At 35.6% G+C, this 23,221-nt stretch overlaps 2 protein-coding genes across 2 annotated transcripts; both read left to right on the forward strand.

Annotated features, from left to right (window-relative positions):
* The first annotated feature begins 2,862 nt into the window (after window positions 1-2,862).
* LOC126494453 (putative gustatory receptor clone PTE38) lies at window positions 2,863-3,801 on the forward strand. Its single transcript, XM_050131820.1, has one exon. The coding sequence runs from the start codon at window positions 2,863-2,865 to the stop codon at window positions 3,799-3,801; it is 939 nt and encodes a 312-aa protein (XP_049987777.1).
* A 15,595-nt stretch (window positions 3,802-19,396) lies between these two features.
* LOC126494468 (olfactory receptor 7G1-like) lies at window positions 19,397-22,869 on the forward strand. The gene is made up of 2 exons (XM_050131835.1): window positions 19,397-19,412; window positions 21,896-22,869. The coding sequence occupies exons 1-2, from the start codon at window positions 19,397-19,399 to the stop codon at window positions 22,867-22,869; spliced, it is 990 nt and encodes a 329-aa protein (XP_049987792.1).
* The last annotated feature ends 352 nt before the right edge of the window (window positions 22,870-23,221 follow it).

Here is a 23,221-nt window from a genome sequence, read left to right on the forward strand (position 1 = left end):
CAGTGGATAACTCTTATGAATGATGTCCGTACTCTATTTGCAAGCATTTTACTAAATTTCTGAGTATGTTCACCATGGATATTGACCTGTTGTTTTCTTTATTTGTGTGTCTTTTCCTGATTTTGCTACTAAAGGGATACCTTGTTAGTAGATGGAATTTATGATTGTTTTTCTATTTCCATTTTATTTCATATGTTAAAAAGTATTGTCTGTAGATATTTGATGATCTAGTATAATTCTGCTGTTAATCTATCTGACCTTGACTTCTTTATTGTTGGTTGACTTTTATTACTACTTTATATGTCTTCACTTGTTTGGAGGGTCTGTATAGGTTGACTTCTTCACGGTTTAATGTTAGAGTCAGTCCCAATGATCTCTTCTAAATTCCAGGGCAACCTTTCAAGAGATGGCATAACCTTTAACCATCCCACATCAATCATTAATCAAGAAAATATTCACAGACATGCCCACAGTCAATTATTGAGAAAATTTTTGATTGAGTCTCAGTTTAACTGATGCTAATTTATCTCCACTTCATAGAAACAGTGCATGCCCCTCCATTTAAAGTATATACATATACCTAAAATAGGAGTCCTTTTTCTGTACCTGGTTCAATCATCTTCAGAGAGGCTTCTTCTGGTAGCTGATAGGAGCAGATGTAGAAACTCATAGACAAAAAGTAGAAAATAATAGAGCCCAAATTGGAAATATGTTCACTGCATCCTTTCCCTGGAAGCTCAATAAACTCTGTGGAAGAAGGGTAGGAGACAGAAGGGTTGAAGACAACAAAAGAACACAGGCTACAGAATCAAGTAAGCAGGTCATTTAAGAGCTCATAGAGGAGACTCAAGTGGCAATCGAGGAGGCTACATGGATCTATACTAGGTCCTCTGCATATATGTTATGGTCTGTTAACTTGGTGATTTTGTGGGAGTCCTTACAGTGGGTGTGGGTATATCTCTGACTCTTTTACCTTCTATTGCCAGTCTTTTCTTCCTATTATATTGTCTCTCTCAATCCTGTTATGAAGGTTTATGCCTGGTATTATTGTGTCATGTTCAGCTGTGTTCCATTGATACTCCTTGGTAACTTTTCTGAAGGTAAATTGAAGAGTGAAGCTTAGAGAAATGTGAGGTGAAGGAAACTGGGAGAAATGGAGGTAGGCAATGTTGTAGATAGGATGTATTGTAGAAGAAAAGAATAAATAAAATATATCACAGTAAAAATAGAAATCATACAGGTGGTGGTGGTGCATGCCTTTAATCCCAGAACTAGGGAGGCAAAGGCAGGCAGATCTCTGTGAGTTTGAAGCCAGTAGGTCTACAGGAGCTAGTTCCAGGACAGGCTCCAAAGCTACAAAGAAGCACTGTCCTGAAAAAAATTATACACACACACACACACACACACACACACACACACACATATATATATATATATATATATATATATATATATATTCTTCCAAATCCAATTCTTTTTAAAGTTTTGGATATTTATGCTTTATTTTTGTTTATTAATTTTACAAATCAATCTCACTTCTTTTTCTCTCTCCTTATTTCACTACCCCTACCATCCTGTCACATCACTACCCATCCACTCCCGGAGATACTTTGGCCTTTCTCCCATTGGGAGTCGACAAACTCTTTCATCATGCATTGAGGCCTGACCAAGTCCTTCCCCTGCTGTGTTTAGTTATCACTCTATAGGAGAGAGCTCTAAAAAGCCAGTTCTTTCATGTATTAAGTATAGATTCTGGACCTACTTCCAGTGTCCTGATAAACTGCCTAATCCACTCACTGTCGCCTGCAATCAGGGATTCTAGTTCAGTCCTATGCAGATTGCATGGCTGTCAGTCTGGAGTCAGTGAGCCGTCACTAGCTTGGGTCAGTTGCTTCTGTGGGTCTCCCCATCATGGTCTTGATGCCTTGGCTAATATTATCACTCCTCCCTCTCTTTGATGGTACTCCAGTAAGAGAAGTAAGATTCATTACAGAAGTATTATTCATAATTTTGAATTAAAGTCAATATTTTGCATAATCAGAAGAAATGGTAAGAACAGAATGAAAACACTGCCTTGGGAATTGTTTAAGAAACTGAGAAAGCTGAATTCTTCTCTTCAGCATTTACAGGCATTAAGTATTTGAACACCTGGGATTACAGTGGCATTTCCATAATGAATACTATTAAAAGCCTTGAATATTGGGCCACAGGGACACAAAGACTGTAGATGTATGTCTGTGATCTCTTTAGTTTTATTATACCAGTCATGAATGAATACCTAAGCTGTTTCCTAAAAATCATCCTTTTAAATGAAGAATCAGTTGACCCTTTGATTTTTTATGACCTTCACAAGTGTACATCTATAATCAACATTCAGGTGAGATGTTTATCATATTTCTTCTTTAATCTAATGAGACAGGTGAAGTCCATATGAATATGTATGGGATATTAGCTGAACTTTTTCATGTAGAAAGACTATAGTAAAATTTCTTACCATTATCTGTTATCCACCTGACACATACTTATTCACATATCCACCAATGCAAATCAGCCTCCATTCTAGTGGTCTCTTGTTCTATACAAAAGCAGCGCCAATTTCTTGTTTAACAAACCCATGTTTCTATCAGCAAACATGATGTCTATTACTTAATATTGCTATTTTCTTTAATTATTGTTTCTACATTAGGGAGGATTTCATTCAAGGATTATTTGCTAGAGATTTTGTAATCAAGTATCAGAGAATATATGGATTAATGGAAGAAATTTAATTATTTACAGATTTGCAGTCTAGAATTCAAAGAACAAGCTTATGAAGTTGATGGTACCTTTACAACTTCCTTTTCTTCTAGATTACTCAAAAACATGGGATCTGTCAACCAAACAGCTACCTCAGAATTCATTCTTCTAGGACTTAGTGAAGACCCAGCTCTGCAGCCTTTCATCTTCAGCCTCTTCCTGTTCATATATCTAATTACCACCTTAGGAAATCTGTTCATCATCCTGGCTGTTAAGTCTGACTCTCAACTACATACTCCCATGTATTTCTTTCTTTCCAACTTGTCTTTTAATGACATCTGTTTAATCACAACCACAATCCCAAATATGTTGATCAATATCCAATCTCAGGATAAGACCATCACATACACAGGATGCCTCTCTCAGGTCTGTCTCATCTTGAATTTTGCTGGTATAGAAAACTGTCTTCTTGCAGTGATGGCCTATGACCGCTATGTTGCTATCTGTCACCCTCTGAAGTACACAGTTATTATGAATTCACATTTCTGTGTGATGTCGCTTCTCTGTTCTCTGTTCTTTAGTGTTACACATGCTCTATTCCACACTCTGATGATGTTGATGCTGTCTTTCTGCACAGAAACAGAAATTCCCCATTTCTTCTGTGAGCTGGCTCAGATCATCAAACTTGCCTGTTCTGATAATTTCATCAATTATCTGCTTGTATACACAGTGTCTGTTGTGTTTTTTGGTATTCCTGTTTTGGGGATCCTTTTGTCTTATATTCACATTGTATCCTCTGTTTTAAAAATGTCATCCTTGGGAGGAAAGTATAAAGCCTTTTCAACATGTGGGTCTCATTTGTCAGTTGTGTCCCTGTTCTATGGCACAGGCTTTGGAGTACACATTAGCTCTGCATTTACTGACTCTCCAAGGAAGACTGTGGTGGCTTCAGTTATGTACACTGTGGTCACTCAGATGCTAAATCCCTTTATCTATAGCTTGAGGAACAAAGACATGAAAAAAGCCTTCAGGAAAGTAATTAGTAGGATAACATCAATTTTATAATATGTCATCGTTATATCAAATATTTGTAAGTATTTGGTAAGTAAGAAAAACTTACCAAATACTCTACATCAAGATGCTTGATATCTATCATATAAAAGTTATATAACAAGTGTCACACATGATAATAATGTACATTTTACCTTACTTTGAAACCAGGCATCCCTATATGTCTAACTCAGTGATTTAATATATGCTTTTCTAAAGAAAATGTATCTCTTGGGATCTTAATGTACTCCCTCATAAGTAGTTTTTAAACATAAAACAAAGAAAACCAGCCCACAAATCATAATCCCAGAGAACTTAGACAACAATGAGTACACTAAGAGAGACATGCATAGATATAATCTAAATGGGAATAAGAAAAAGACAAGATCTCCTGAGTAAATTGGGAGTATGGGGAACTTGGGGGAGAGTTGGAAGGGACGGGAGAGGCAGGGAGGGGAGCAGAGAAAAATGTAGAACTCAATAAAAATCAATAAAAATGATATGTTTACACTGTTGTTTTAATTTTATCAAAGCCATTTTGTGCAATGCCTTAGAAGTAGATATAGGATAGACATTATCTTCCATCAAAATTTTAGTAACATTTGAGAATGATTTCATCTGATTTCACAGTTAAATCCTTATGTAGTGAACTATGGATTTATCTATATAGCATCAAAAGAATTGAATTTTCATGCATCAAGAAGCAAAGCTGTTAATTTTAAAATAATTTTTATTAATTTTTAAAATTAAAATATTATTAAATTAGTTTATATGCATTTATATATGAGTAGATCAGTAGATAGATGATTAATAAATAGATAGATATATAGATAACCTGTTCAGTCTCTGTAATAGTCCTTGTATTACATAATATTATGACTGAATCCAAGGCATTGGAAAAATGAATGGAGTGGTCTCTTCTTTGGGAAAAAATGATTTCTCTTCCCCTCAGTATACTTTAGCTGCCTCTAGTCATTTTTCTATGGTTGAGAACCTCTGAGATTTTACCAATTCCATGTTAGCATGTCTGTTGATATCTTCCTTCTTCAGTTCATTATTAAGCAAGCAATCTTAATGTCATGTTTAAACAAGTCATCCTGTTTATCATCATATTTATCATATTTCTAGGGTATACAGTTTCATAGCAATTTCTGTGTTCCACTGTTTCTAAGAATTTTGTGCCATCTCTTCCACAATGATTTCCTAGCCTTAGGGGTAGGATTTAATCTGTAAATATATGAAGTGGGGGCTGACATTCTTTGCATTTTGATGAATTTTGCTTTTTTATGCCTACATTGGTTTCAAAAGCAGTTTCTATGATGAAGGGCTGAGGGTTATTTAAACTATTATGTGAATATAAGGATAAATATTGATGACTCAGTAAATATTTTTCTTAAGTAAAGTGGTAGGTTTAGGCTATCCTTTAAGGTCCTGACCTCAGTAGCTTTGGGTAGTAGGCTAGGTTTTCAGTAAGAAGAATTACTTCCCTCTCATTGGGTAGAAAAATAAGTAACATTTTTTGTTCTGAAGCAACCATATATGTTATATTGTGATTTGTTAATACTAATATTATGCTAATTAGCATGAAAAGGCTCAATACATTTTTGAGGCACATTAATTTGTGCCCTGAAAATGCTTTAATTTGTAAAATTAATAAATCTCAAATTAATAAAATCAAGCAAGTAGGAAAGTTACCTTCTATTTTACAACAAGGAAAAGATTATTTTGAAGAAATCATTGAGTTTTATTTGATCCTTTATTGAATACACTCAATTCAATTCAACAATTAGCTATTTTCCAGACCATTAAGTAATTGTTGTAAAAATAGCCACAATGGAACTTGGTGCCATAGATGGATCATTGAGCAGGTTTTCCTGTGCCCTTGATAGTTAATGTCTCATTCCATAATACATAAAGACACAGAGAATGAGTACCTGTAGATTCATTCCAGGTTAATATGGTTCGATGGATCAAGATCCCCTGAAAAGTCATTGTGAACGTGCCAAAATAGATTTTACCCAATAAATGGCAGGAAGTAGTTTGGAGAGAACAACACCCAAATTTCCAAATATTGTTTATAAAGGGGGATATGCTATACGTTTACATTTAAAGGGGGATATGCTATAGAGATTTGCATTGGTATGGATCTTAATTTATTGATACAAATTTAAAGTCATTTTGTTATGTGTATTTCTGCTCTCAATTAAGGAACTGTGTACAGCTCATTTAAAAAATATGTAGAATCAAGAAATATAGGTTAATAGATATCATCTGTAACAGTCAAGCTTGTAGTCATGCTAGTTTTTCTAGATATACAGAGATATATTTTAGTTAGATATGTATTCTTCAAATATTTCAGAGAGCTTTAGAATATGACATTTAAAATGTTTAAAGACTTAGGACTTTTTCATGATAATGAGAAACATCTGCTTCTGGCAGCACCAGTCTACTTCAAGAGGAAACTGGGCATTGAAGAGGTACCTTATGGATTTTGATAGTCATTTCGTCAAGAAGTACTCTTGCCTAGACTGCTTGATGGTATGCTATGTGAACAGGACATGCAGGACCCAGAGAAAAATGAGATGGTTCGTCAGGGTTCCTGTTTCATGAAAGAGTCTGCTAGACATTCTGTAGTACACTGAAGAAATTAACTGAAAAACTGCTAATATAGGCAGGACTGTCTTTGAAATTTTCTTGCTTCATAAAAGTCTACTAGATACTATAGGCCTGTAGGCTGATGATGGATGCTCCAATGGTACAGAAAAACTTTGGGCAACAGTACAGACAGTGAGATGTCTCTGACAATTCTAGAGATTTGAAAGTTGCTTACAATGCACTTCCTATTTACTTGGGTAATACTATATCCTTCTGGAGTATTTGATGGAGTTGAAGAATATATAGATATAGTTTTCCTTACTTATGATATAATATAAAGTAGATAAATATTGTAGCTGTAATTCATGCTTGATGTCTGTTTTGGTATATGTAATTTTCTGTGTTAATGTTAAAACCTTCCTTTATATTTAAAGAGAAAAGGGGAGGTGATATGTGATTCCACTCTGTATGGTATGAATACCATTGATTAATAAAGAAACTAGGCCTGTGATAGGGTAGAGTAGAGAGATAGGTGGGGAAAACTAAACTGACTGCTGAAAGAAAGGAGGTGGAATCAAGGAGAAATCATGGAGCCACCGCCAGAGATAGACATGCTAAAACCTTACTGGTAAGCCGTAAGCATCATGGTAAAGTATAAAATAATTGAGATGGGTTAATTCTAGATGTAAGAGCTAGTTAGGGATATGTTTAAGTAATTGCCCAAATAATGATTTCATCAATATAGTTCTGTGAGGTTATTTTGGGAGTCTGGGCAGCTGGGAAACGAACAAGCAGCCTTCTTACAACACACATACATGGATGTCATGAGATATTTGTACATTGTATGAAGTTATATTGTTGTGACTATGTAATAAAAAACTGAAAGGCAATAGTTATGCAGGAGGTATAATTAGAACTTTTGGGCAGAGATAGGAAGTAGGAAGTAGGCATGAATATGATCATATTTTCTAAGAGGTGTGGAGGTATGAGTACTCATTGATTAAGGGAACTTAGAACACTAAACACACATGGTTCTTCCTTCAAGGGAAGAAAAGCATGACCTGATATAATGCAGAAGGCAAGGAGCAGATGTGTTTAATAGCCTAGCAATCTTTGCAGTAACTGTTTACCCCAGCACACTGAACCCTTCTCAAAATCTGTATTGTAAGCTTGTTTATCTCATTTAATCTATAGAACTTTATGGAGGAGTCATGTGTAATTTACAAAGACTTTCAATGTTTCACTTCAGATCCTTATTTAGTTTACTTTTTTTCTAGAAAATTTATGTATGCTTTACTGTACACCTGACATTGAGTTACTTACCAATAGGAAAGTTTTACCAAACTGTGCTGTGTTAAAATATGCCCTAAAATAAATTAGTTTGTTTTATTTTAACAAAACTTTGAACCAAGACTGACTACTGAGTTGTATTGAACTTAGATGCCTACTTGTATCCCATGGATTATCACTCTGCTGGCTGTAGATGTTGGAGAGACTTCCCATACAATATTTAATTTTTATGCCTGTATAAAATTCTCAAAAGTAAAAAAAAGAAAGCAAGTATAGTTTTCCATTTGTTTCCACAAATAAAATTGAATATACTTGGTATTAACAATGGCACCATACAGAAGTTGGGCTTATGATGTGAATACAATAATCTTAAATCCTTCCTTTGTCTTGTTCATGTACTACAGTGTTTTATCTTTGAACACAGATTAACAACTACTAAATATGAATACACAACAAAGGATAAGATTCATGTAGCTAAAGCAACAAAGAAGTTTTAGTATTGAAATTATGTAGGAAATATCATGGATTTGAGCAAAACAGATTCTAGATTGAAGTCCAGATTGAAATGTGCTTATACGTTGTCTTACTTAGGCCTTATAGAAGATATTGTTAATAGGAACTTTTAATTCATCTTATAAAGTCTGGCTTCAAACCTACTTTATAATTACAGGAAAGGAATATCAGTAATGAGACCTTCAGCATTCTTTATATCCTCATTATTCAAGATGTATATAACTAGATCAAGTATTTGAGGAGTCCTGATATACATTGTTTCTAACAGCACATTTTTCAAAAGAAGAGTTAGTAACTGCATAGATGATATACACAATAAAACCTATTTCATAAAACAAGGTTATCACCAAGAGGTAAGAACCATAGGTAGAAAGGGCCTTATACATTCCCTGTGATGATGGTATTTTTAAAGCAGAAGAAACAATTTTAATATAAGCTAGAATACCTGTCTTAGGTATTAAAATAAAATAAGATACTCACTATACACCGAAATGTTAATGATCCTACATTGGTCCCATAGCAGCCTAGATTCAGGTCCTGAGACAAAGAAGGGCCATTGATATGAAGAAATGAACTGTTAAACCACCAGGTAAGTTTCACACAAGCGAACAGCCCCTAATTGTTCCAGTCATTTTATTTATACATAAAACAAGTGTGTTTTTCCATTCTAACATACAAGTTTTATGCATCCTCCAATGTCAACCTACAGCAAAAACAAATATTTCAAATATATATTATTTTTCTTCCAAACCTCTACACTAAAAATACTTTTATATCAAAAACAACACATCCTTTTTCTACTCTGGCCAAATATTTAGGCAGGTACATTCTGCCATTACAAAACTAAAAGATGATTGATGTATGCATACCTTTTGAAGAACAACAATTTTATTAACAACTTAACATAGCATATTTCCAGAAATAGGGTCCATCTCCCTCCAATTCTCTCAGCACTGGATCAGAACAGTTCCGGACGTCCGGAGTGGCATCTGGTATCCCCAGACAAGAAAGCTGAGAACCAGAGAATTTTAAAAGAAAATATTAGAAAAAAATGGAGTTTTTGAGAATTATAAATTCTTTTCCATGCACCATGCATGGTTGACAAAATAACACTAAAACTGACAAGACAATCATCAATATTATTAGAGAAAAGACTTGTGCAAGCAACATGTTCCTTTTTTTTTTTTTTGAGACAGGGTTTTTCTGTAGTGTTGGATCCTGTCCTGCAAGCAACATGTTCTTAGCAGTATTCTGTGCTGTCCCTTCAAGAATATTGACATTAACAATTTCTTTGTAAGTCTGGTACAATTCTGAAAAGAGCTTTGTGTGAAAACCATCTGTCTCTTCACCTTTTGAATGATGGGAGATGTATTGGTGACTGCTTTTATTTCATTAGGACATATATGATTGTTTAAATTCCTTATGTGATCTTGATCTAACTTTGAAGGTGGTATATATTGAAGAAATTATCCATTTCATTTAGATTTTCCAATTTGGTGAAGCACCGATTTTAAAATACAGCCTTTGGATTCTCTGGATTTACTTTCTCTCTATTGTCTTGCCTCCTTTTTTATTTCTAATGTTACTAACATGGATATTCTACTCCATGTGTTAGTTAATTTGGATGAGTGATTTTTGATCTTATTGATCACCTCAAAAAATCAGTTATTTGTTCATTAATTCTTTGTATTTTTGTTTCTATTTTATTGATTTTAGACATGAGTTGATTATTTATGACAATCTTTCCATTAATATATGAGTTTTTTCTTTTGTTCTAGTGTTTTCAAGTGTGATTTAAATTGTTAGTATGACATTTCTTTGATTTACTCTTATGTAGATACAATGCTGTAAACTTGCCTCTAAGAACATCATTCATTTTGTGTCCTGTAAGCTTGGGTGTGTTGTATATTCATTTTCTATAGTGATATTTTGTTTATGATCTTACAATTTAAGCTTGTCTGTAGATTATAGTCAAGAAGCAAGTCACACTATTCAGACATAAAGGCCAGGGAGTAATTGCACAAACCTTTAATCTCAGCAGCCACACTAGTTAGTTATAGAGACCAGACAGTGGTGATGTATGACTTTAATACCAGCATTATAAAGGAATATAAGATGAGATGAAACAAGAACTTGCTCTCATTTCAGTCTGAAGATTTCAAAGAGGCGAAATCTCTCTATTGGCTTGGCTTCTTTGCTTTTCTAGTCTTTAGATTGAACCCCAATATCTCGCAGGGTTCAAAATTCATGTTATAAAAAAAATTCATGTTATAACTCCCCTTCTTCTGTTCAGAAAGGGACAGGCATACCATGGATATCAACACAGCATTTTATATCAAGTTACTGTGGTAAGACTAAACACCTCCCTTTGTATCTATGCCCTTCACTTGGACATCTTGGAAAACCAGGTCCCAGTTGCTGGGCTGGTACCTGATTGAGCTTGGAGAGGTGGTACCAGCAATGAAGTTACAGGAGCTTGAGAGATGGCTTATCAGCTCATAAAATGATGTGTTCTTTAGGAATACCAGAGCTATCATATCTGCTGTTTTTCCAGAGGTGGTAAATGTCTCTATCTATCTTGTGAAAGTGTCAAGAAGAATTAGAAAATAGCAGAGCTTTATATGAATGTGCATGTGGGTAAAGTCAACCTGCCAGTTCTTGCCTTGTTTGTGTCCTTGACTCTGGTTCAGAGACTGGTGTCTTTGGAGGGCCCCCTGTGTGTTAGGCTTGACACTCTTACTGGGAATATACCTGTAAAACAGCTACAGTAAATTTTTTCCTTGATTTTATAGCAAAATTCTTTGACTTTGGGTTAAAAGACATGAGCATTTTTCCTTGGGCCTGTTTTCAGCCACATGAAACACCCTTTTAAATCTAAATTCACTGAACAAAAAAGATTGGGAGAGTGGAGGAGGAAGAGGAGGGAGTTGAACATGCCTGCATGGCTCCATAACTTCTCTAATCCTAACCTGTCTCTAAAAGCTGGAACCAGTAAAAGCAACAAAAATTTAAGGACTCTTGAAAACTGTTTGTAGGCAGTGCTCTCTGACAGTTCATTAAAACTGTGTCTATCAGTGTTAAAACTCTAAACTGTAGCAAGGGGCTGCTTGTTCTTCCTGGTCACCTGCCTGGCTTACACCCGAAATAATCACACAGAAACTGTATTAATTATATCACTGCTTGGCCCATTATCTCTAGCATCTTATTGGCTAACTCTTACATCTTAATACAACCCATTTCTAGTAGTCTGTGTATTGCCAAGTGGCAGTGGCTTACCGGGTAACATTCCAAGCATCTTTCTCTGGTAGCTCTATGGCATTCCTCTGACTCTGCCTCCTTTCTCCCAGAATGCCATGTACTTTTCCCCATCTATCTAAATTCTATTCTACCCTATCAGGACAAGTCAGTTTCTTTATTCATTAGCCAATGAAAGTAACACATAGACAGAAGGAACTCCTACACCACTAAAAATCTAAAGTTACATCTGAAACCTCTCTACCCTATATTATGAAGCCTGTAAATGAGGCACAGCTCTCTGCACTTTTAACAGGAAACTTAACTAATAAACCAATGGTCTACTAAGCTGGTGGCAGTCTTCAGGGATGGGGATAAGGGAAGAGCTATTAAGCTATTTAAGTTCCCTAGTCATCAAACACGATCAGATCTCAAAAGGATAAGCAGAAGTAAGACAGTTTTCTAGATACCTAGTCAGTCCTAGGTTTCTTTGTCACTAATGCAGGACAGAAATTCCAGAGGCATTACCAGTCTTCTGTTGTCAAACCCAGACAAACTGAGAGACTTACCAGTGGGGTAGGAATTTGGGGGAAGTGACCAACCTTGTCTTGGAAAAGTGGAGCAATTGATTCCTCACTGTCCTGTTGGTCCAGTCTGGGCAGGGTCTGGCAGTGGTGTAGAGTGTGAAACAGTTGTTTGCTACTTGGCTGGCTTTGCCACATTCAAAGCAAGCCTCTGGCTGGAAGTTCTTCTGGGGCCTTCATTGAAGGAGATAAAGGATACAGCTCAGAACTGGAATATCTCTATAAGCTTTTTTATTAAAATGCCATGTTCTCAAATTTCTGAGTCACTTGAGGATCAAGGTATAATTATCAGTTAGGTATATCTGAATTAGACAAATGTTTAGTCTTAGTTTGGGGACATATACAAGTTTGAAGAGGGATGCTGAAAAGAAATACCACATTAGTTCAGAATTGAATATAATATGGGGTTATTTATTCAGGGGTAGACTCACAGATCATAGTCCTCTGCTCGAACAGGGAATCTATCAGCCAAAAGTGAGAAAGGAAGCACAGGCTTTACAATGGCATTTATACTGTAAGAGGCCATGCCCAAGTGGGCGGGTAACTTAAGGGCTACTAGCTGAAGGATTTCCTACAGCATAAGTTAAATCTAGACATACAGTTTGACAAAAGCAAGAAGATTAGGCATAATTTTTTAAGTTGGTCTTTTTTTTAGATTGGAATAGACCTTAGCAAAGGAGAGACCCTTTGTCAGACTGTTTAGGAATCATAAAATAGCAATAGCTAGTCTCTGATGTTCAATGTGATCTTTAGACATAGAACATAATCATCATGTGTAGAAGCAAAACAAAGTTTTAACATTGTTATAAAACCTGGTGTATGGAGGTACAGCTCCAATACTTCAGTAAACCAGCATTGTTTTGAACCTTTTTTTTTTCATCAACCTCGCCTTTATGGCAGGACAGATATTATCATATAGAAATCTATCCTAATTCAAATTAACTTGGAGATCTAATGGCTCCTGGTGTACCCACTTCCATGTGGTAGAATGGCAGTGAAGGCATATGAACTTCTCTATCCTTACTTAATTATCAGGATGACAAATCATGTAATTAATGGTGGCTGCTCAAGTATTGTTTCCACACCAACATGATATGTACTGGATTCCCAGTTATTGGGCTCATCTGATCATGCAATAAGCTGAATCAGCCCAAATTAATAAACACAGACTTAGTAAATAGAACAGAGTGAAGCAACTCCCAGGTGACTTTCTGGAAGGCAGGAGAGAGAGTATGTGGCAGTTCTGGTTACCAGTTTTATTTTTTTTCTTTTTTTTTTCAGACTAACTCTTTTTTTTTATTTTATTGAGAATAAGAAAAAAAAAGTTTCCGCCTCCTCCCAGCCTCCCATCTCCCTCCCCCTCCCCCCTGGTTACCAGTTTTAAACAGACTGTAGGCAGTCAGGAGCAGTTCCAGAGGTAGAGCTGCCAATAGTGGGCTTTTTGGAGCATGGGGTCTTGAATAAGAGAAGTGGAACTGAAACAGAGCTTCCCAACATAAGGAGTTAAGGGCTATATAAATCTTGGGAGAGACTTTGAACTTTGGAGTTTAAAACAGTGTTAAGATTGTAATAGACTTTAAGGAATTTGAAGGTGTACTAAATGAAGTTTGCATTATGATATTGTTATAAGCTTATGGTAGTAAGGGGATGAAATGTGGTAGTTTCAAAATAATTGATCCCCTTAAGTTTATAGGGAGTGGCAATATGAGGAAGTGTGACTTTGTTGGAGATATTGTCTTATTAAAGGAAGAGTGTCATTGTATGGGTGACCTTTGATGTACCATTTATGCTCAAATCACACCCAGTATTTCAGTAGACTTCCGGTCATCTTTGGATTTAAATGTTGATCCTTGGACATTCTCAGTTCCTCCTCCAGCACTAAGTTTATCTGCATGCTGCCATGTCTTTACATGATGATAATAGACTAAACATCTGAAACTGTAAGCCATGCAATTAGATGTTTTCCTTTGTAAGAGTTGCTGTGGTCATAGTGTCTCCTCAGAACAGTGGAAACCCTAAATAAGACAGAGACATATTGCACTGACTGTCATTACTTGTTTTTATGCAGGTATCTAGGGGCATGAGACTTGGAAAAATGTAAGTCTAGGTGCTGATATCTGGTCTTGTCTTCACAGGGCTAGTGCTTTGTACCTTGATTTTGTGTCCATATCTAGTTTTTAAGAGATTTGTGGTGGATATGTGTTGCCTTTAGGAAAAGCTCCTCCTGATAGGTATGGAAACTCGGAGTTCCCAGAAAAAAAAATATGTTTCTGGTTATTTTGCCCTGAGACTTAGAAATTAGTATGTGCTGGGGGTATTTGAATGGCATCATAAGTATTCTGTTCTACCAGGATGTACTTACTTAGTCCCCTCAAAAATAGGGCAGAGTGAGGAGAGATCACATAAAAAATGAATATCGTTGTTACAGCCCTGATCATGATGTTTTATTGGTGGGATATGAAATACTTTGGAACTTTGGACTAAGAAGTTGATTGAACACTCTATGCAGTGTTTAAGGTGCCATCCTAGGAAAACTCACGGAAGAGATAGTGGTGGCAGCTAGGGGGACTATCAGGCCTAATTCAAGATGTTTCAGAGAGAACACTATTAGTAATTCAACTACAGACCTTTCCTAATTTTAAGGCAAGGAATGTAACTGATTTCTGCCTGTATCCTGAGATTTTTCTTGCGGGTAAATCAATGTGTAGTGGATGAATTTTCTTGAAAAAGGACATTTCAAGGCATTGTAATACTACCTTTGCTTTGTGACTATTAACAAATTACTTTTTTTTAGGTTTACAATGAAACAGCATGTGGGACAAAAAAAAAGAAATATAAAATATACAGTTAGGGAAGAAAAAGAGTACCAAGTAATTTAATGTTGGAACTTTTGCTTGTGCTGGGAGAGATAATAAAATTAAGGAAAACCCAAGTAGAAATGGAATAAGAGGAAAGAACCCAATGGAGTAATAACTCTCACATCCAAGTTATCAACCTGAAAATAAAAGGCCTGAGCAATTTTTTTCTTCTGCAAGAGCAAAAGCAAAAGAAAGCTTCTGCAAACGTGATTCAATAGGTTTGTGCTCCATTTCAATCAGTCACTTAAACTTGGCAGTGTTTACCATGTGGGTTTGGCTTTAGAATCATGAAAGATAAATAAGAAACAGTTTGTGGAATCTCTCTCTCCAGTTAAAGAGAGCTCTGAGGCCAGTCATGTGGCAAGAGCCCCCATTTAAAAATCCTAAGAGACCATTATATACATTGTGTAAAGCTCTAAAAATGAAGCTACATTTCGTTTTTGACCCAAAGATTTTGAAGTTTTCAATGCCATGAGGCATCTGCCAAGGTTAACACAGGAAGCAAGAAGAATTATCCAAGAGAAAGAAATTTGGCACAGTCAGAAAACTAGGTGGTCAGAGCTATCTAATCACTTTGACTTTAGAGATGGAACAATATAATTTTTTTCTTTGCTTTGCTGAATTTCATCCATTCATCACTTCAGCATTTCCTAACTATGGTCCTATCCCCCATTTGGAATGGTAACATATAATATGTGTCATTTTGTACTGGAAATATTTATTTTTTGATTTTACAGAGGGTTAAAATTGACCTTCTTGATTGTCAGAATATACTTTGTAATTTTAAACCTTATTGAGATTGAAAAATAATTTTGGAGATTGACTCCTTATATATTACCAAATGGCAATAATTCTTTGGAGGCCAAGGAATGGAAGGTGGTGGTTTGAAAAAAGAATGCTACCATAGGGTCATATATTTGGTGGAATTGTTTAGAAAGGATTAGAAATCTTGGACTTGTTTCAGGAAGCAGCAAGTTTATAGATTGCAAAAGACTTGAAACATGCTCACTGTTCTCTCTCTGTCTCCAATTTGTGGATAAGGACACAAGCACTGAGCTGTCATTCCAAGGGGAAGGAGGAGAAGAACTTGAAAAAACAGGATAGTCGAGATGGGGAAAAGACAGAGACAGAGAGCAAAGAAAGGGATGCCTTTCTGAGGGAGTCATTATGGGGCTAACAAAATAGGTTTTGATATATATATATATATATATCAAAATAGGTTTGTCTCTAGTCCTGGCACTAGAGACATTGCCAGGAATGTGCAAAGATGACCCCAGCTAAGACTCTAAGCAATGGTGGAGAGAGTACCCAAACAAGTCTTGCTTTGTAGTCAGATTGAGGACTGTCTTTAATTTCACCATAGACCCTTTATCCAACAATTGATGGAAGCAGAGGGATAGATCCACTGCAGATCCCTGAGCTGAACTCCCAAATTCTAGTGAAATAGTGGGAGTAGTGAGAATATGAGCTAAGAGGTCAAGACCATGATGAAAATACCCACTGAAATAGCTTACTTGAGCTAATGGGAGCCCACCAACTCCGGCCTGATAGGAAAGAAACCAGCATAAGACCAAACTAGGCCCTCTAGATATGGGTGATAGTTGTACAGGAGACAGACTGTGGGGCAACTGGCAGTGAAACCAACATTTATCCCTACTGCTTGCACTGACCTTTGGAACCCATTCTATTTGAAAGGATACCTTGATCAGCCTAGATATAGTAGATAGGTCCTTGATCTTTCCTCAAAGCAATGTGCTAGAATTTGTTGACTCACCATGGAGAGCCTTACTGCCCTTAGGAGTGGAAGAGGGTGAAAGATGGAGGGAATGGGAGGAGGGGAAGGAATAGAAACTGGGACTGGTAAATAAAATGAGAAAATATAGTTTTTGGGCGGTGGTGGCACACGCCTTTAATCCCAGCACTTGGGAGGCAGAGGCAGGCGGATCTCTGGGAGTTCGAGACCAGCCTGGTCTACAAGAGCTAGTTCCAGGACAGGCTCCAAAGCTACAGAGAAACCCTGTCTCGAAAAAAACAAAAAAAAAAATACAATAAAAAGATTAACATTATGCTTAATTATTGTATATGTTTTTGTCTCTCTAGAAATATCTATTCACGAGTTCACATGATCATGGAAGTGAAAGGCCTTGGATTCACTAAATTTGTCTTATAGGTAATTGTGAGCTACATGATATGTATTCTTTAAACTGAATTCAGTTTCTCTGTAAAATCAACATTCACTCTTAACTGCTTACCCACTACTCTTAACCAGAAGTATTTTCATTATCTAGATATTATGTCTGTTTAATTGAATCCAGTGGATATATAATTTTTCTCCCTGCAATGTTGGTCTAACTCCTACAGGTCAAAAGAAATTCAACTAGTTGTACATACATACACTAACTTCTGAAACCACACGCAAATCCTCTTTCCTTCTTTGATGCTATAATCAATATGTAATTTCTGACACTTATTTCTGAAATTTCTAAATAGTTTATTGAAAATCAAGAGTCATTTCAAGGCATCATTATCAGTTAAGAAGAAAAATTTATTAGTGAATTTTTACTGTAAAAAAAGTAATTGAACATCTTGAGCGTGATTACTGAGACCCAGAAACCCAAGCATGTTATGTACTCAGTCATAGTAGATATTAACTGTAGAGGATAACCATTCTACAATGCACAGATCCATAGAGGACAGGTAACAATGATGATCAAAGTGGGGACAGAAGGATCTTCCAGGGTAGCAGAAATAGAGATCTTCTGGTTGGACTGGGGACATATGGGCACGGGAACTTGAAGGGTTGGTTTCAGTGGTGGGTGAAGGGGGAGGTTACTGAGAAAGATGACTGAAAGGGGGGTATTTATGGAGTTGAGTAGAAGCCTGATGTAAGGAAACTTTAAGTCTGCAAGAATAGCCCCAGCTAAGACTCTATTATGTATTCCCTGAATCTTCCATGCCCTGTGATCACACTGGAAACTATACCAGGTGATATCCGATAGTCTTCATACAGTGACTGATGGAGGCATGTTATGAATATCATAGCCAAATATTTGGCCTAGTTGTGGGAGTCCTGCTGAGGGATGAGGGATTATAGAAAACAGAGGTTTAGAGATATTTGAGGAAAACCCACAGAAATGGTTAGGCTAACTCTTGGGAACTCAGAATCTAAACCAATCCCCAGGGAGCCTGCAAGGGAATCATCTAGATTCTCTGTATGTATGTGACAACTTGGTCTATTTCTGACAATGGGAGGGAGGATGAACCTGTTGTGTTCGATGGTTCTTGGGAACCTATTCCTCATACTGGATTGTTTTGCCCAAACTGAATACGAGGGGGGGGGGGTGCTTGGTAATAATGCATTTTGATATGCTATGCTTTGCTGAGACCTGTCCTTTTTCAGTCAATAAAGGAGGTGTGGGATGGGGGAGAAATGGGAGAGGGAAAGAGGGAGGACTAGAGGCTGTGATCAGGCTGTAAAATAAATCATTGAATTAAGAATAATACAAATAAGAGCTGTTGGAAAAAGTGATTATGGAGCTCTAAGTTGTCTTGAATCTCTCTCTACATATATACATATATATGTTATATGTTTTTATAAACTAGTAGATTTATATAATTTTTTATTTTTGTCATATGGATCAGTTATATTCTAAATTTACTATACATAACTGGTAAAAATAGTGAATTAAGTGTAGACTGAAGATGGGGCTCAGAAAATATCCAGTTTTCATCTGTGATATATTTTTATGATTATTTACATAACAGAGTTTTCCAAATACATTAAAATGCATCTTATTTGTATTTTAAATATATTTTATGTATCACAAATTCAAAAAATGGAGGAAGCCATATATGTAGGGGCAGTTGTTGCACACATTAGAATTATGAGGGGTAGAAATGATTTAGTTAAATTTCTTACCTATGAAATTCTCAAAATTAAAATACAAAATTAAATAAAGACAAAGTGAAAATATTTTTATATCTCTAAATCTAAAACTAGGCAAAGGTGATGAAGATAACATTGTTCAAAACCAAGATAAAGGGGAAATTCTGGTTAGTAAAACGTAGCACATATATGTGTGACCTGTAAGTAAGGAAAAACAGGGTGCTAAAAGTGGGTGATTAACCTGCCTTCGTCGACAAAGAAAAATCATCTGAGGCTGCCATACCTTCTAGATTATTGGCCTTCATGGATTTACACATCTCTATGGTTCTCAACACAATACTAATGTTTGTCTAATGAGATGCTTTGAATATTGGGTCCCTAAAGACGTAGTAGCTGTACATCTTCCAATTTTACAATATGACTCATGAGGCTTGCTCCGGCCATAAAAGTATTTTGTTTACTCTAAGAGATTTTGGTTTCACAAAGAAGTTGGAGTCTCCCAAAGAGATGCTACCGTTCCAGACAATAGATATTCTGTGAGCACCCAATACCAGATTATTTGACTATCCTTCATTCTACAATGATGATAGCAAGGTAATGCAGTACTCTGGTGTTTTTTTTTATCTCTAGTATGTGAACCTGTGAGAAAAATGCATGCAGCAGAAAGTGAGTACTATAATGTTCCCCCTGAGAGACCTTACTGTTATCATTATATCATGTTCTTTGGTACTGTTGTAAAATTAGAGAATATTGTACTTTTCCAAAACCATATGAGCATAAAAAGTTCTATTTTTAATTTTTTGAGGGTCAAAACTTTTTGTACTTATATGCATACATTGTAAGGTAAGGAGAAAGACGATTTTCAGCTTCGCATTCTATTGTCCTCAAATCAAAATAAATCACCATTCAGAAGAAGTTGTTGACAGTTCAAGCTGCAAGCTATAAGAACACTGCAGAAATTAGGATGTAAGTATACACCAAGAAATCTATGGACCTGTTCTTACTTCTTCAAGACAAAATAACAAAATACTTTAAATTATTCTATGTTCATGAAATAATTAATATTTATCATCAATCTCAATTTTCCAGAATTAATATTCTGGTGATCAAAAATCATATACATGCTTTTTTTAGAAAAATATGTATATGTCAAAATTCTGATTAAACATTTTGCCCTGATGTTGTTGTTTTCCCAAGTGGGAACATAGTATAATTTTGTTCTTTGTTTTACAATTATATTTTTTTCTTTCATATGGTTTCTTCATCTGTATGTTCTCACATAATGAAGAATGTCCACAGAAGATGAAAAACAGAAACAAAATTGGATAATTTGTAAAATAAATATTTATTTATAGACTTAATTGTGGTTAAAATTAATAAAACAGAACTGAAAGTGTCAGTTTTAATTAATATATACAGAAAATAAGACAGCTAATCCAGGTATGGTGGCTCAGTTGGGAAACAAAGACAGGCAAATCTCTGAGAGTCCAAGGCCAGTCTGGTTTACAGAGCAAGTTCTAGGAGAGTCAAGGCTGTTATACAGAGACACACTGTCTTGAAATATGCCCCACTAAAAATAAAATTAAAGAAAGCTAATAACTGTCAGACCTACTAGTCGAAAATAAACATAAAATACTCCTGTGGGCTTGGTATTTAATACCTTTACAGAAAATACCAGAATTTTGGCTTCTTTAGCTATCTTTTTAGTGTTAGCATTCACTCATAAATATAATTTATTTTATTATTGATTTATTTTACTTCTAGCATACAACACTGATATTGGAACCTCTTTCCTCATGACCGGTGTTCACATGCTGAAAAACAAACCCATGCTGTTCACTACCATAAAATGCACAGCTATTGAAATCTCATATATCTTTATATCTTTCATTGTAGGATAGAAAGATACAAATGATATTATGATTGCAGGAAACCCCAGTCAAAATGTGAATGAGAACTTTTCATGTTGAATAATGTGCTGGCTGTTATTCTTGAACTAGTTTAATTTTTCTTGAAATAATTCCAGCAACCTTTAATATTTCACTGCACTAAGAATTTTCAAAGCAAGCATGCATAGTGGTTTTGACTCAGAAATCTTAAATCTTAACTGACTTTGGCTGAGTTCTCTCTTTACTCTCCATAATGAAGAGATCAAAATTAAAAGGCCTAATGGTTCTCTTTTATTATGCATTCATCTACGCTGTGTACCAACAAAACCAAGATACTCTTCTGTACATTTTTTCCTTATTATGTTGAAATTTTCTTCACATTTGAATTTCTTCTATGGCTCAGTAAACAAATCTACTGATTGCAGGAAAAATATTACCGAGGGTGATTTTTATTTGATGATTTGTAAATATATTTCTGGTTTTTTTTTTGTGTGTGTTTGGTTATTTTGTTTTTGATGGATTTGGTCTGGTTTAATTTGGATTTCTCTAGGATATTTTTGAGACAGGGTTCCTCTGTATATATCCTTGGCTATCCTGGAACTCTGTAGTTAAGGCTGGTTTAGAACTTAGAGATCCATCTGACTCTGCCACTGAGTACTGGGATTGAAGGCATGCATCATCGTGCACAACATGTTTTTGTTTTTATACTGATTAAACTTGTTCTTTGACAATGACACGTATTACATAATATAACAGTTTACTCTCACCCATACACTTTCTAACCACACTCCTGTTCCTGTCAATTGCCAAGCACCCTATAATACACTTTCCCACATTAAGACCCATGAATAATTATTTCTAATTATTCAAAATTTCTTTGAAATTTCATTTTTATAATTTTGTAAATTTAATCAGAGAGTTGATAATAAAACAACCCTTGGCTGAAATCTGGTTTCAAGGAAAGAAGTTGGGAAAGAGTGGAAAAGATAGAAGTGAAGGTTATTTTGTCTTTGATGAATATGTCACTTTCTCTGGAAAAGTACAAAGTGTAGGCTTCATTAATACCTTGGGATTACAAAAAACTAAAAGTTTTTTATATCAGTAACTCTACGCATAATATATGAAAAAGCTTGTTGAAGTGTAGATTCTTTATCCCCTAAAACCTGGATATTATTGCCTGTAATTCTTTCATTGGTATTTGCAAGTGTATATAATGTAATATTAGGTGATGAGAACATTGCTGATACTCTGGATCCATAGGTTTAATTGCAATATCATCACATTTACTTATATTTAACAGTAGTACAGAATACAGAAATCAAACATCTGCTTCAGAATTCTTTCTTCTGGGATTGACAGATGATCCAGAACTGCAGGTCATCCTCTTTGGACTTTTCCTATCCATGTACCTAATCACAGTGCTTGGAAACCTGCTGATTATATTGGCTGTCAGTTTTGACCCCCACCTTCATACCCCCATGTATTTCTTCCTCTCTAACCTATCCTTCACTGATATCTGCCTCATCACCAGTACAGTCCCCAGGATGCTGCTGAACATCCAGAGACAGAACAAAGCCATCAGTTACACAGATTGTCTTACACAGCTGTACTTTGTTATATTTCTTGGTGGAATGGAAAACTTCCTTCTCGCAGCAATGGCTTATGATCGCTATGCAGCCATCTGCCATCCCCTTAGGTACACAGTTATTATGAATCCAAGCATCTGCAGTCTGCTGACTTTGTTCTCCTTGTTTATTAGCATGATAGATGCCCTAATCCACAGTCTGCTGGTATTGAAACTATCCTTCTGCAAAGTCATGGACATTCCCCACTTCTTCTGTGAACTTGATCATGTCATCAAGCTGTCCTGTTCTGATACACTCATCAACAACATAGTGATATACTTGGCAGCTTGCATATTTGGTGGTCTTTCATTTGGGGGCATTATTTTGTCTTATGTTCAAATTGTCTCTTCAATTTTGAGAAAACCTTCAATGAGAGGTAGTTATAAAGTCTTTTCTACATGTGGATCTCACTTGTCAGTTGTTTCTCTGTTCTATGGCACACTGTTTGGTGTCTATATCAGCTCTGCAGTGACTGACTCTCCCAGGAAGACTGCAGTGGCTTCATTACTGTACACCGTGGTCCCTCAGATGCTCAACCCCTTTATCTACAGTCTGAGGAACAAAGACATGAAAGAAGCCTTGAGGAAAATAAGTTGTGGAATTATGTGACAGTATATTTAGCCAAAGCAGTATTCACCTTCGAAAACTAGCTTCTATCTTAACATATGATTATACTCCTTTATAATATATTCTGTTCATATTTCTACTGTTAGGTTAAAAATAGCTATGTATTGTAGTTTCTTAGGCCTATTACTGACAAATAGGTACCAGACTATGAAATTTATATAAATAGAGTATATAAATAGTAAACTTAATGTGATTCATTTTTTTCAAAACACATCCTTTAGTATCTCTTCAATCATTATAAGACCATAACATTCTAACAATTATATACTATAACAAGCAAATATGTTTTCTTTCAAGAAATTTGGATGTATGGAATGTATTGGAACAGAAGCTA

The sequence above is a fragment of the Alexandromys fortis genome, unplaced genomic scaffold (assembly GCF_014885135.2).
Source record: "Alexandromys fortis isolate MF-2015 unplaced genomic scaffold, M_Fortis_MF-2015_v1.1 scaffold_350, whole genome shotgun sequence".
NCBI classification, from domain to species: Eukaryota; Metazoa; Chordata; class Mammalia; order Rodentia; family Cricetidae; genus Alexandromys; species Alexandromys fortis.

Bases quoted from the DNA above. Each gene is read 5' to 3' on its own strand.
- LOC126494453 (XM_050131820.1), top strand. From the start codon at position 2,863: ATGGGATCTGTCAACCAAACAGCTACCTCAGAATTCATTCTTCTAGGA.